Source organism: Coregonus lavaretus (assembly GCF_964263955.1).
Source record: "Coregonus lavaretus genome assembly, chromosome: 7".
Taxonomy (NCBI): Eukaryota; Metazoa; Chordata; class Actinopteri; order Salmoniformes; family Salmonidae; genus Coregonus; species Coregonus lavaretus.
In genome coordinates this window covers 22,539,151-22,554,768 of record NC_139994.1, presented here as the reverse complement: position 1 = coordinate 22,554,768, position 15,618 = coordinate 22,539,151, and the positions used below count along the sequence as shown (strand labels likewise).

At 42.0% G+C, this 15,618-nt stretch overlaps 1 protein-coding gene across 1 annotated transcript in view; it reads left to right on the top strand.

Annotated features, from left to right (window-relative positions):
- Positions 1 to 3,029: 3,029 nt before the first annotated feature.
- LOC311132905 (A-kinase anchor protein 9-like) overlaps positions 3,030 to 15,618 on the top strand; it is a 120,177-nt gene continuing 107,588 nt past the window's right edge. The window contains exon 1 of the mRNA XM_084166281.1: positions 3,030 to 3,287. Coding sequence (XP_084022407.1) covers positions 3,240 to 3,287 — 48 coding nt within the window. The 5' untranslated portion in view covers positions 3,030 to 3,239. The remainder of the gene's footprint in view (positions 3,288 to 15,618) is intronic.

Below are 15,618 nucleotides of genomic sequence, written 5' to 3'. Positions count from 1 at the left end.
TGCAAAGGGACCAGGACGACTGATCCGTGTAAAGGAAAGAATGAATGGGGCCATGTATCGTGAGATTTTGAGAGAAAACCTCCTTCCATCAGCAAGGGCATTGAAGATGAAACGTGGCTGGGTCTTTCAGCATGACAATGATCCCAAACACACCGCTCGGGCAACGAAGGAGTGGCTTCGTAAGAAGCATTTCAAGGTCCTGGAGTGGCCTAGCCAGTCTCCAGTTCTCAACCCCATAGAACATCTTTGGAGGGAGTTGAAAGTCCGTGTTGCCCAGCGACAGCCCCAAAACATCACTGCTCTAGAGGAGATCTGCATGGAGGAATGGGCCAAAATACCAGCAACAGTGTGTGTGTGTGAAAACCTTGTGAAGACTTACAGAAAACGTTTGACCTGTGTCATTGCCAACACAGGGTATATAACAAAGTATTGAGAAACTTTTGTTATTGACCAAAAACTTATTTTCCACCATAATTTGCAAATAAATTCATTAAAAATCCTACAATGTGATTTTCTGGATTTTTTTCTCTCATTTTGTCTGTTCTAGTTGACGTGTACCTATGATGAAAATTACAGGCCTCTCTCATCTTTTTAAGTGGGAGAACTTGCACAATTGGTGGCTGACTAAATACTTTTTTCCCCACTGTAGCTATGGAGAGGGATGGAGGGGAAATGGGGCACTGCATTGCAGTGCTAGCTGTGCCACTAGAGATCCTGGTTCGAATCCAGGCTCTGTCGTAGCCGGCCGCGACCGGGAGACCCATGGGGCGGCGCACAATTGGCCCAGCGTCGTTCAGGGTAGGGGAGGGAATGGCCGGCAGGGATGTAGCTCAGTTGGTAGAGCATGGCGTTTGCAACGCCAGGGTTGTGTGTTCGATTCCCACGGGGGGCCAGTATGAAAAAATTATAAAAAATAATAATGTATGCACTTACAGTACTAACTGTAAGTCGCTCTGGATAAGAGCGTCTGCTAAATGACTAAAATGTCAAATGTAAATGTACATTCACTTGACTCTCTAAAGAGACTGAAAAAAGAAGGTCCGTCCTTGTGTCCTTGCCTAAGTTATACTCATCTAAATTCCATGTTTTAATGATTCAAGTGTTTTACTGTTGATCATGGTTTTCAAGGGGTACAATGGCTGAAATGCACTTGAGATGGTCACCTAGCCTAATCACAGATGTATTGTTATAAGAATATCTCTGATAAATGTCAGCAACTGCTTGTGTATTAAAGGCCATCATGACCAATGACTCCTGAGAACCAATGAGAACTATCAAGGTGTTGTTTGGTATTGGACGATGAGGCACAAAAGGTCCTTATACTTTATTCATGCCAACTTTCCAAGTTTCTATTGTCACGTGCACAAGTACAGTGAAATGCCTTTCTTTTCCATTACCCCAGCACGCCGTTGTCAGCTGTCCACTTCAGTTCCAATCGCTGCAGCTCAACGGCGCGGCAGCAGGAAGAAGTATCAGCCTCCATCTCTTCACCTAATTGGTTTGGGGATTTGAACCAGATACCTTTTGGTTACTGGCCCAACACGCTTTACCACTAGGCTGCCTGCCACCCTAGTGAAAATGGGTGGAATTGAGTTCATAGAGAGCATAGAGAGTTTATTTATTTTTACTTGATGTATGTCTTTTGTATTGGTGATCCAGAAAGGCACCGAACCAATACATTTGTTTATTATTGTAAGCAATGGTTATTTATTCAAGCCTTGAATGCTCATTTTTTTATATAGTGCAATTCACGGCCTTGTAATATTTTTTGCTCAAATGCATTTGTTAGGGAATTCTGTTGAGACCTCATAGGGCGGCAGTGGACATCTGATATGACTATGCATTGTAGTCATTCATCAGCCCGGCTTTTAGCAGGCTCGGGATCCTCGACTAAATCAATAGGGAAATAGATCTGTGAGTGACCAACACTAATGTTCCATAGCCTATTCTCAGCCTCTCTTATTCTTTCTTTCAGGACCAACTGGAAACAAACAACCTCTACTAAAACAGCCCAACCCCTATAGTTTTACCATCAAAATGATTTTGTCTTTGTGGACTCACTGTGTTACAATTTCCTGATCCATTTGTTGATGCCCTGCAATTGTGGTGGTGCTTGGGTTACTGTGCCGCTGACATAGTACTCCTCAGCGCCATCCATTATTAAAGGCCTAAAACTTTCAGATGGGCAGCAGGTCTTGCTGAAGGTGCCGCACAGACAACAAAAGTTCACAGGTGGGAGCTGAACACCTTTATTTGGGATTCAAAGTGGGTAGCTAAGGATGTCGAAGAGAAGATGGGTGGAATTCAAGATCTGCCAGACCATAAGCTGCTCAGCTCCTGTCAGCGGAAGACACAGACCCCCTTCTCCTGCTGCTGCTGGTATGTAGATGTCACTGTCTGTGTAGAAGCTTCAAAAGTTTGGTGTTTCTTTTCTGTGAGCTTTCTTGACCTAAATCACATTTACAATGCTGATTATCAGGGTTTGCATGGCTTCCCAGCTCAATGGAGAATCCAGAGAATGTCCCTAAATGCTATAAGTGGTATAACTTGTGATGGGGTTGGGGTGGAAGCAATGAGTGTAAATGTCAGACAGACATGTTCTATGACTGTGCAAAGTGTGCTCTAATTTTGTATTCGTTTAAATACCACAATTGCAGAAATAATCATATGCAGAGATCACTATAAATTCGTCATCATATTATTATTTATATTTTTTTACACTAAGCTCAGTTTGAACAATATTGTGAATGTTTTAGATCTGTTCATTTTAACTGGGGCAATGTGAAATGAATCCTGATGAGCGATTGTGCGACACAGTGACCTTGTTTGCACCTCCACTCCACAGAAAAGAGAATATGTATTTACTGATGCAAATGATTTCAATCTATAATCAATGTATATTTGATTTGTTTCCTCTGTAAAAATAAAATAATAATAAAATAACACGTTTTGAACTGTGAGTGACATTCCAACGTTCCCAACCGGGCGTAGCTGCAGAAAACAACCACCTACGTGACGTCATCACAATCAGTCTCGTGTTTACGTGGAGAACATGGCGTCGGAGATGTGGCTGTAGCAAGGAGTCTGTTCCTAATGCAAGCCTGTCGCAGTGATTTGAGACCATTAGCAAACAAATTGAATGTCAACAGACAGACACTTTCCCCACAGACTCTGGACGTATTCGCTGACACTTCGCATGAAGCCATTTTCCTCTTCTCTCAGCCACAGGGACAACGGTAATGGAAGACGAGGAGAGGCAAAAGAAGCTCGAGGCCGGCAAGGCAAAGGTATGATAGCACTAGCTAGCTAGCCGTGGTCAATTATTTCTCTGTGATGCAAACGTTTCTACTAGTCAGGCTTGGGAACCACATTTATTGCTGCACGTGCTCAGTAATACATTGGCCTATGTAGTTTTATTTTGTAGCTGTTTTGGGAGCCCCTTCCGTACGTCTTCCTCTCCTTGTCAGCTGTCACTACTAGAAAACATGTGCCCTAATGGATGACAGCCCGGGGGCTTGGGTGTCTGGGTTAGCAAGCTATCCAGACTTACTTTGTCATGCGACGTTCCATTGGTATCTCATAGAAACGTGCTGTTTCTTCATAAAATCTTACCAGTTTTGAAGAAAAGTACGCATGTTAGCTAACTAACCAGTTCAGCCTTTCTTGTCCACGTCAGGCTTTATTAACGTCACGTGATTAAAAGGTTGCGATTATTGTGTGACAGGTTTTTCAGGACATGGCCCTAGTTAGCTTAAAGCATACGACTGTTACACCGTAACAACCAGTGTTACAAATGAGTTCATAACTGAACGATGTAAAGAAAAAAGTGCCAACAGCTTATCTCATGCCATGCAGAAGGGAGGGATATCACACAAGCTCTGCTCTCCATGAAATCGATCAAGCTTGGCAATGCAATGTATGCTCACATCACTGCATACTATTTAAATGTATGTATTATTTCAACCAGTCATTACATTTTCAATACAAATTCGAAGTATACAGTGAACTGGCACAGTATTTTTTGGTGTTTTATTAGGATCCCCATTAGCTGTTGTGAAAGCAGCAGCTACTCTTCCTGGGGTCCACAGTAAGATGATAAGAACACACCCTCATAGTCAACTGAGAGGGATGATAAATCACTTCCCTGCTAGAGTCTAAAAATACAAAAGGGAGCTTGGAGGCAGATGGAAGGAAAGTAGACTGGACTCTTACGGCAGGTCCTTTCAGAATTTGAGGTTACTGACCCTTGCCGTGTCATTCCTCTGCCTTAATCCCTTGACAGGTTTACGCCCTAATGCACAATACCATGACTTGGCACCACTTCACCACCAATACCTATGATGCTAGAGGTTTATTTTGAGTCAGTAGTATTTATGCAGTATTTGAAGAGAAGGCTAGATGCTATTGAAAGGGAAAACACAAACTACTTTGGAAGGCGCTAATCAAAACTAGCCTATCAATTGGCTAGACTATATTTAAATGCTCAGTAATGTTAGCAGTAAGGATTTTGAATGAGACAAGTCTTTCTGTAGCCTACCTGTGATGATTCAATTCCGGCTACCGTAGTAAGCATAGGAAGGCCATATGGTTCTTTACCATAGTCATACATAGTTTGGTAACAAACATTCCATAACAGTAAAGATCTAGCTAGGCTAATTTGCATTCTTTAGGATGTAATTGTCTTGCAATGATATGTGTCAATATGGCCAAACTGTGTTTGCACAACTCTGACATTATGGCTGACCTAGTCACCCACATGTAACCTGGCTTTACTCCCTCCTGTCATCACTTCTCCACCTGTTTTTTTATTTGCCATTGACTTAACCTTACCATTGATCATTGATAATCTTTGGCATGAACCTTGAACAAAAATTTCAGACTTATAGGCTTTCTCCAGCCAGGTGAACTGTGTGGAAATAGCAATAGATTAAGAGGATTTAGGCCTACTGGTCCAATTGGTTTAAATGTGTTAAATTGTTTGATGGACCTTGGCATACGAAGTCTGATTATTTTGTTCGTCAGAAATGTAAAGTTGACCTCTTGTCTACCAAATCCGAACACCAATTTTCACTTGACTGGCATTAGAAATGCTACAGGGTGGTTGCAAAAGTATAGGCCTAGGCCATCTAGGATTCAAAGAAATGTAATGACTCTCAGATTCTCAATTGAGAAAAAGTCTCTCCTCGACTCATCCGTCCTCCTCTCCCCGTGACCCAGAAACAGATAAGTGGTTGAGGGGAGTGTTCATTCGTTAGTAGGCTAACAGAGTATTCTCCCCTCCTCGATTACCTACTTCGGCAGAAGATACACAAGTATCCTCCCGGCGGCTAGCGAGGAAGTGTTTTAAAATCTGCCACATCCCTTTGAATCAGCTGTTGGAGAAAAACATGCACACATTTAAAAACGATACACTACTTATCCTTTTAGAGTTAGCGCAATGACATGCTAGCTGTTCCCATAGACTTCCATTAATTGAGAATGTCCATTTAAAAGCGCGTCACGGCAGAAATTATATAGATTTTTATAGCAATTTTTAAAAACATATTTTTTAATAAATGCTCAGTGAATATAGAGGAAACACTGGACTCCCATGACCTTGAATTCCATCAAATCACATTTTATGGTAATCAACCTAAGTGGAGGCTCAAATATCTTCCATATTCTTGAAGTGTGTGATCTACAATCAAGCAGGATCATTTAATCTGTGAATGCACAACCTTGCATCCGGAAATTGTGCCATGGAAACGAACATCACCACTAGACACTTAATTGGTATGCTGCATATAGTACTAGTCCTAAAACACTTTAAAAATACTAGCCTATTTGAGACCATAGTAGACCCAGACCTAGCCCATACTTTTCCTGTTTCCCATTCACCCAGGCGGCTTTATCAAACCTCATGGGTTTTACAGAGCATATAGCCTAGCCTCATAGTGAATTCCACACCATCATTCTGCACCTTCAACAATGACAGCCAGGTCGATACGCATTTGATGTAAAGTGTGTACCTTTCACTAATGAAACAACATGAACATCCTACAGTCAAGTCGACCCCTCTGCTCCATGTTGTGGTAATTGTGCCTCAACAGTTGCTCCTTTCACCATTTTCTTGCATGTCCTAATATTATGCTAAATATTTAAAGGACTGGAGCCATCATGTACTAAGTTTGTGCCTGAGGAGAATCATAAAACCTACCACATAAGATGATCTTTGGAGCCCAGAGGCCCAAAAGGCTGTGCCTGAGGAGAATCATAAAACCTACCACTTCAGATGATATTTGGAGCCCAGAGGCCCAAAAGGCTGTTGCTCAAAAAGAATTCAGAAGAGCCTCTCCATGCTCTGCAGTGGAGAACTGTTGGAAACATTAAAGATGTTTCTTTTATTTCCGTTGCAATGCTGGCCTTTTTAGATCATTGACATGTTTTATTTTTAGCCCCCATGAGACTTCACTGCATGTAGCCTATGCTTTTTTTTGATGGTGTCGGAGTCACTCAGAAAATTTTATTAATAATCCTTGACTTCCTGAATTCAAAATGGATTGATTTTATATTTTTTCTCACCAATCTACTCACAATACCCCATAATGTATTGCTGAACAATTAATGTTTTTTGAGGTCGGTTCGATTATTTAAAAAAATCACGTTTTCGATTTCAATTATTATTTAAAACATTAAATGCATTATGAAATAGAGCTTTTTAATGGAAATTCCAAAGCCAAAAATAGTGAGCATTCAATTGTCAAAACATTTACAATATTCCATTGTCTCTGTCAGGTCCACATTGGGTAGACATCAATAGAAAAATAGGAAATTACTATGAAATAATAAAATATTTCAGTTGTGTATATTACTTAGTTTTTATTTGATTACTTTATTATTTTTCATTACTTAGTCATCTCATCTCTGCTCCGGCAGTAGCAGTCTGCCAGCCAAACCTAACGTTATCTATGGGCTTCCCATACTGTACTGCCTTTAGTCATCCTATTTAGTTGGCCTACCTAAGTAGACCATGCTGCAGAGCTGTCTGACTAAATCATTTTACTAGTTCTTCAAAGTAGATAAGGCATACTTTCACAAACTCTCTGTCCCTCTCGTCGTTGTGTTCTGTACATTCCTCTCTCATGCGGTCTGTGTGTATCTAACCTAACATAGCAGGCGTAAAAGTGTATCTGTCCAGAGATCTAAAGTTTCTAAAGTGGTCCTCTGTAGCTCAATTGGTAGAGCATGGCGCTTGTAACGCCAGGGTAGTGGGTTCGATCTCTGGGACCACCCATACGTAAAAATGTATGCACACATGATTGTAAGTCGCTTTGGATAAAAGCGTCTGCTAAATGGCTTATTATTATTATTATTATTATTATTATTATTATTATTTTAAAGTCTATGACTAGGGTGGCTGGAGTCTTTTACAATTTTGAGGGCCTTCCTCTGACACCGCCTGGTATAGAGGTCCTGGATGGCAGGAAGCTTGGCCCCAGTGATGTACTGGGCCGTACGCACTACCCTCTGTAGTGCCTTGCGGTCGGAGGCCGAGCATTTGCCATACCAGACGGTGATGCAACCAGTCAGGATGCTCTCGATGGTGCAGCTGTAGAACTTTATGAGGATCTGAGGACCCATGCCAAATCTTTTCAGTCTCCTGAGGGGGAATAGGCTTTGTCGTGCCCTCTTCACGACTGTCTTGGTCTGTTTGGACCATAATAGTTTGTTGGTGATGTGGACACCAAGGAACTTGAAGCTCTCAACCTGTTCCACTACAGCCTCGTCGATGAGAATGGGGGCATGCTCAGTCCTCTTTTTTTTTTCCTGTAGTCCACAATCATCTCCTTTGTCTTGGTCACGTTGAGGGAGAGATTGTTATCCTGGCACCACACGGCCAGGTCTCTGACCTCCTCCCTATAGGCTGTCTCATCGTTGTTGGTGATCAGGCCTACCACTGTTGTGTCGTCGGCAAACTTAATGATGGTGTTGGAGTCGTGCCTGGCCTTGCAGTCATGGGTGAACAGGGAGTACAGGAGGGGACTGAGCACGCACCCCTGAGGGACCCCCGTGTTGAGGATCAGTGTGGCAGATGTGTTGTTACCTACCCTTACCACCTGTGGGCGGCCCGTCAGGAAGTCCAGGATCCAGTTGCAGAGGGAGGTGTTTAGTCCCAGGATCCTTAGCTTAGTGATGAGCTTTGAGGGCACTATGGTGTTGAACGCTGAGCTGTAGTCAATGAATAGCATTCTCACGTAGGTGTTCCTCTTGTTCAGGTGGGAAAGGGCAGTGTGGAGTGCAATAGAGATTGCATCATCTGTGGATCTGTTGGGGTGGTATGCAAATTGGAGTGGGTCTAGGGTTTCTGGGATAATGGTGTTGATGTGAGCCATGACCAGCCTTTCAAAGCACTTCATGGCTACAGACGTGAGTGCTATGGGTCGGTAGTCATTTAGGCAGGTTATCTTAGTGTCCTTGGGCACGGGGACTATGGTGGTCTGCTTGAAACATGTTGGTATTACAGACTCAGTCAGGGACATGTTGAAAATGTCATTGAAGACACTTGCCAGTTGGTCAGCACATGCTCGGAGTACATGTCCTGGTAATCCGTCTGGCCCTGCGGCCTTGTGAATGTTGACCTGCTTAAAAGTCTTACTCACATTGGCTACGGAGAGCGTGATCACATAGTCATCCGGAACAGCTGGTGCTCTCATGCATGCTTGAGTGTTGCTTGCCTAGAAGCGAGCGTAGAAGTGGTTTAGCTCGTCTGGTAGGCTTGTGTCACTGGGCAGCTCGCAGCTGTGCTTCCCTCTGTAGTCTGTAATAGTTTTCAAGCCCTGCCACATCCGACAAGCGTCAGAGCCGGTGTAGTACGATTCAATCTTAGTCCTGTAGTGACTCTTTGCCTGTTTGATGGTTCGTCGGAGGGTATAGCGGGATTTCTTATAAGCGAGTCCCGCTCCTTGAAAGCGGCAGCTCTACCCTTTAGCTCAGTGTGGATGTTGCCTGTAATTCATGGCTTCTGGTTGGGGTATGTACGTACGGTCACTGTGGGGACGACGTCATCGATGCACTTATTGATGAAGCCAGTGACTGATGTGGTGTACTCCTCAATGCTATCTGAAGAATCCCGGAACATGTTCCAGTCTGTGCTAGCAAAACAGTCCTGACCACTTTTTTAGTCCTTACACAACCTGGAGGTGTGTTTTGGGTCATTTTCCTGTTGAAAAACAAATGATAGTCCCATTAAGCGCAAACCAGGTGGGATGGCGTATCGCTGCAGAAGGCTGTGGTAGCCATGCTGGTTGTGTGCCGAAAGTGTCAACAGCAAAGCACCCCCACACAAATTCGGCACTGAGCAAATTTCAGGTCTGCTGAGCGCAAACTTGAACGTTGTGAAAATTGTGTGCAACTTCCAGCGCGTGTTTACGTGAACACTGAGGCTGTACCCGCTTTAAGTTAACGTTTTAACAGTGGCCATGTAGGCTACTGTGGCTATTTGATCATAATGCAGGCCTATCAGAGTGGCCTACCATAAAAAACAATGGAGAAAATGCATCCCATAACATTTTAACATGGAAGTAGCTGTTCTATCATTCAGCCTACAGTAGCAGCCAATGTGTGATGTTCAATGTAGGCCTACATTCCATGAGACTTTTAAAAATAAAACATGCAGGGCTTGACATTAACCTGTTTATCCACTTGTCCTTCAGACAAGAAGGTGACTGAAAATGTTGTTGTGTTTGATGCAAGAAACCACTTTACAAAATAAAATGCATTATTATTCCCAACCATTATTACAGAGAATCAGACAAATAATGCTACCCTCTGCCTATTGGCTACTTAGCTTATTCAAGCCTGTCTCAAAATTCAACACTGCCCCTTTAAGACAAAAAGCTAGAAATGTATACGTTTTGTGCTCTTGTAGGAAGCAATCACTCCCCTATTGCTGACTACAAATGATCTATACCTGGGCTAATAACTCACTAACTAACAAAGGATATGAAAAATATGTGCACACGTGGCTACATGCAGCTCTCGCTTTGATCTCAAAACAAGCGCATCTACTAACAACCGCTCATGCTGTAAACACAGTCCAGTTCAAAGTAAATTGCACAGATCCATTTATGGCAATGCTCTATTTGCATTTAGGCCTACTGCAGCTCTGATTGTTTATGCCGCACCAGTTTGTGTAGAGTACGGGCTGAGTAGTGCATCTCAATGCAGTAGAATCCTACTCCGATGCGTTCTGCCTTCAACAAAATCTCTTGCATCGTTTGTTTTGTTTCGGTATGTTGCATTGAAAGTGGCTAATATTGTGTAGATTCCATCACAATTGCCACAGTAAAGGGAAACGTTGATAGTGTTAACAAGGAAAACTCTAGAACAGTGGTCACCAACCTCTTCTGAGTCAAGATCACGGAGTCAAAATGCAAGCAGAGATCTACCGCTCAGATTTTTTACATTACTTAAACAACTTAAGCCTATGCAACATTAACCAATTAAAAACAGTACTGTAGCAATGAGGTTTGTGCAGTAAGCTATAGACCCAATGCATTATCACCGCATATTGGCTTTGCTTGAATTGCCCTGCCAATGCATTGTTGTTCGAGACCTTTATAAAATTATATTTCAACATTTTAGGTAGGCTATAAGATCACATCGATAATAGATCCGTTGTTGTATTACTTTCGAAGCACCGCTGAGTGAGCATACATTTAAATAATTGTATTTTTATTTTACTGGGCTGATGGTGCCTGCATCTGATGGTCAGTCTCAGCGGAGGGAGAGCGCAGCAGACTGAGGGTCCGCCTCGCAAAAAGGGACACCGCCTTCCAGCTGATGGCAAAACTCGAGTCGCATCGCATGCACAAATTCATGTTGTTACTCCTATGAACAGAGAAAGTGAACTGAACCAGGTTTTCCTCTTGGATTTTGCCTGTGCTTAGCTCTATTCCGTTTATTTTATCCTAAAAAACTCCCTAGTCCATGCCGATGACAAGCATACCCATAACATGATACAGCCACCACCATGCTTGAAAATATGCAGAGTGGTACTCAGTGATGTGTTGGATTTGCCCAAAACACAACGCTTTGTGTTCAGGACATAAAGTACATTTCTTTGCCACATTGTTTTGCAGTTTTACTTAAGTGCCTAATTGCAACAGGATGCATGTTTTGGAATATTTTTATTCTGTACAGGCTTCCTTCTTTTTCACTCTGCCATTTAGGTTAGTATTGTGGAGTAACTACAGTGTTGTTGATCCGTCCTCAGTTTTCTCCTATTACAGCCATTAACCTCTTTAACTGTTTTAAAGTTCTTCAGCAATTGAGTTAGGAAGGACGCCTGTATCTTTGTAGTGACTGGGTGTATTGATACACCATCTAAAGTGTATCAATGCTCAAAGGGATATTCTATATCTTTTTTTGCGAGGCATTGGAAAACCTCCCTGGTCTTTGTGGTTGAATCTGTGTTTGAAATTCACTGCTCGACTGAGGGACCTTACAGATCATTTTATGTGTGGGGTACAGAGATGAGGTAGTCATTCAAAAACCATGTTAAACACTTATTGCACACAGTCTATGCAACTTATGTGACTTATTAAGCAAATTCTTACTCCTGAACTTATTTAGGCTTGCCATAAAGCGGTGGAATACTTGACTCAAGACATTTCAGCTTTTCATATTTATTAATTTGTAAAAAATTCAAAAAACATAATTCCACTTTGACATTTTGGGGTATTGTGTGTAGGACAATGATACAAAATCTAAATTTAATCTATTTTAAATTCAGGTTGTAACACAAGAAAATGTGGAAAAAGTCAAGGGGTGTGAATACTTTCTGAAGGCACTGTATGTGTCATGAGTTGGCTCAAGTCTCTGTGTTGACATGCCAACTGTTGATTGTCGCAGCAGCTGTCAAGATGGCTGTTTTCTAAGCTGGCAGGGGCGTTGTGCCAGCAACGACACTAATAGTGCTTTCAAGCTCTGACACAGCCCATTTGACTGGTCACGTAAATGGAGTTTAGACCTAGTTGATTTTATATTCATCAGGGATTTTTCTGCCATTGAAATCATTGGGCGGGCTACCTAAGCGTTTTTTGGGGGGGTCGCCGAAGTCCAAACAAATAATAATTCAGAATGGAAAAACGCTTTCAGTTTAAACTTAAATGACTGAAACCAGATTTAAACTATGTAGAAAAAATAATGGACCCATACGTTTGTTTTAGATAATATAATCTTTAAGAATTTACAATCACCCAAATAAAAGCTAGACAGTAAGGGATCATTTAGGTTGCAGTTTGAGTCAACCCTGCAATCCCTATAGGAAAACTGTCTGTGCTACTTCCGACTCCAAAGCAATTATAACTTCTGTGCTGAATCAAGTTTTAATCGCCCGTACGGTGGTCCCACTCTGTTTAGTCCATATTGATCGGACGTTCAGAGCCTTTGGGTAATTAATCAGCCTCGACGCCGCTAATGATTTCATTTCGGTCTCAAGCTATCATGTTTAATGGTATACAAGATGGGCCATTGTGATCACTCTAGACTCCAGAGCTGAGTGCCCTTAGTTCAACCACAGTTAACTGAACACATTCATGACCATTTGGAGGTACAAAACTGTTAGGCTACCTAGACATTTTCCCAGTTTGTGTGGTTAGTGTATTGTTCAGCCTTCACCTCTGAGCATCTAATGCTATAGCCTACGTCTTTCTAGTATTTGTCTTGGCAATGAAGACGGGTTTTACAAATGTGATTAGGGTCCCCACATATTTAGGCCTATAACTGCTCTACTGTCAAATTGAATCTGGTTATTTATGTTGATCGTTATTCATTCTTTCAATCTGTGCTTGTACATTGGGTTATTAAAATGTTTTCACAGTAGTTTGTTTTCCGTACCCACTAGGCTATCTATAGTGGGATTGCTCTCTGTCTAAATGAACAATCATCACTCACTTACAGCAAACATTACTCAATGTGCCATAACTGATCAAATAGAAAGCCCCCAAGAAACACTGAACCTAATATGGTGATGTGTTTGGCATTAATTGTATTAATCTATCGTTAGAATCAGTGGGGATAAGCAGTGACACTGAGGAACAGATAATCACTTTCTTGTAACGGCGGCTGCATTAGCTATCCTAGACCTTTGTGAAACAACTCAATGATGAGGTGGAATGCTTGATGGAGAGATCTCTAGAATTATCATCCAACAAGCCTGTGTTTTGATTTGAAGTGCTTAGTGCTATAGGAATAAGCAGGGAAGGCTTATGCTCGCTGACTGCCAAGTAGGCTAAATGTCTGTTTCAAATAAAGAATGTTTGCAAAATATTGTCAGGTACTCCTCCATCTTTGAGACTGCAGATGGCATTATGCACCTACGTAGGCCGCAGTCCCATATGCTTGTCCAACTCGATGGTCTTCTGCCAAATAGGGCAACACAGCATCATCTGCACTTGAACTTTGGGAAAGATTAGCCTAAGTATTCTGAGGGTTCCAATTTACTGGTAGAACATGAATTGAATTTGTTTCTGCTGTGCAAATCCCCACAGATCTGGAGTTGCTCAGACCAATCTGGAGTTGCTCAGACCATCTACAAACTATTAGCCTGCAAGTATTAAAGCTATGCTAGCTGAAACTCTGTTGACATACACTAACTCCTCAGCCTCCCTATGTGTTAAAGTAAGCCTAGTTTTTGCATGTTGCAGTTTACACTTAGCCTAATGAAACTGAGTCTGTATTTATGAAGATCTTCGAATAATCTTTATGAACAAAATGTGTAAAGAGTTTTAGGTCTACCCTTACTTTTTCCAGTGTTCTACTGTGATTTTAATATTGGGCGATTCCAGCGGTAGGGATGTTACATTTGCATGCAAACTTAAAACTTTAATATCTCACAGAAAAACAAAAAATATGTACAGTGGGGAAAAAAAGTATTTAGTCAGCCACCAATTGTGCAGGTTCTCCCACTCAAAAAGATGAGAGAGGCCTGTAATTTTCATCATAGGTACACGTCAACTATGACAGACAAATTGAGAAAAAAAAATCCAGAAAATCCCATTGTAGGATTTTTTATGAATTTATTTGCAAATTATGGTGGAAAATAAGTATTTGGTCACCTACAAACAAGCAAGATTTTTGGCTCTCACAGACCTGTAACTTATTCTTTAAGAGGCTCCTCTGTCCTCCACTCGTTACCTGTATTAATGGCACCTGTTTGAACTTGTTATCAGTATAAAAGACACCTGTCCACAACCTCAAACAGTCACACTCCAAACTTCACAATGGCCAAGACCAAAGAGCTGTCAAAGGACACCAAAAACAAAATTGTAGAACTGCACCAGGCTGGGAAGACTGAATCTGCAATAGGTAAGCAGCTTGGTTTGAAGAAATCAACTGTGGGAGCAATTATTAGGAAATGGAAGACATACAAGACCACTGATAATCTCCCTCGATCTGGGGCTCCACGCAAGATCTCACTCCGTGGGGTCAAAATGATCACAAGAACGGTGAGCAAAAATCCCAGAACCACACGGGGGGACCTAGTGAATGACGTGCAGAGAGCTGGGACCAAAGTAACAAAGCCAACCATCAGTAACACACTACGCCGCCAGGGACTCAAATCCTGCAGTGCGAGACGTGTCCCCCTGCTTAAGCCAGTACATGTCCAGGCCCGTCTGAAGTGCATTTGGATGATCCAGAAGAGGATTGGGAGAATGTCATATGGTCAGATGAAACCAAAATATAACTTTTTGGTAAAAACTCAACTCGTCATTTTTGGAGGACAAAGAATGCTGAGTTGCATCCAAAGAACACCATACCTACTGTGAAGCATGGGGTTGGAAACATCATGCTTTGGGGCTGTTTTTCTGCAAAGGGACCAGGACGACTGATCCGTGTAAAGGAAAGAATGAATGGGGCCATGTATCGTGAGATTTTGAGTGAAACCCTCCTTCCATCAGCAAGGGCATTGAAGATGAAACGTGGCTGGGTCTTTCAGCATGACAATGATCCCAAACACACCGCCCGGGCAACGAAGGAGTGGCTTCGTAAGAAGCATTTCAAGGTCCTGGAGTGGCCTAGCCAGTCTCCAGATCTCAACCCCATAGAAAATCTTTGGAGGGAGTTGAAAGTCTGTGTTGCCCAGCGACAGCCCCAAAACATCACTGCTCTAGAGGAGATCTGCATGGAGGAATGGGCCAAAATACCAGCAACAGTGTGTGAAAACCTTGTGAAGACTTACAGAAAACGTTTGACCTGTGTCATTGCCAACAAAGGGTATATAACAAAGTATTGAGAAACTTTTGTTATTGACCAAATACTTATTTTCCACCATCATATGCCAATAAATTCATTAAAAATCCTACAATGTGATTTTCTGGATTTTTTTTCCTCATTTTGTCTGTCATAGTTGACGTGTACCTATGATGAAAATTACAGGCCTCTCTCATCTTTTTAAGTGGGAGAACTTGCACAATTGGTGGCTGACTAAATACTTTTTTTCCCCACTGTATATAGCACTCCTTGGGGAGAGTGTAGGCCTATAACCAAAAAAGCGGACTTCTAAATATTGGCATGTTGGAGAAATAAAACAAATAAGAGGCGTTGTGGATTTTAGCCTACATTAAATGGACAAGC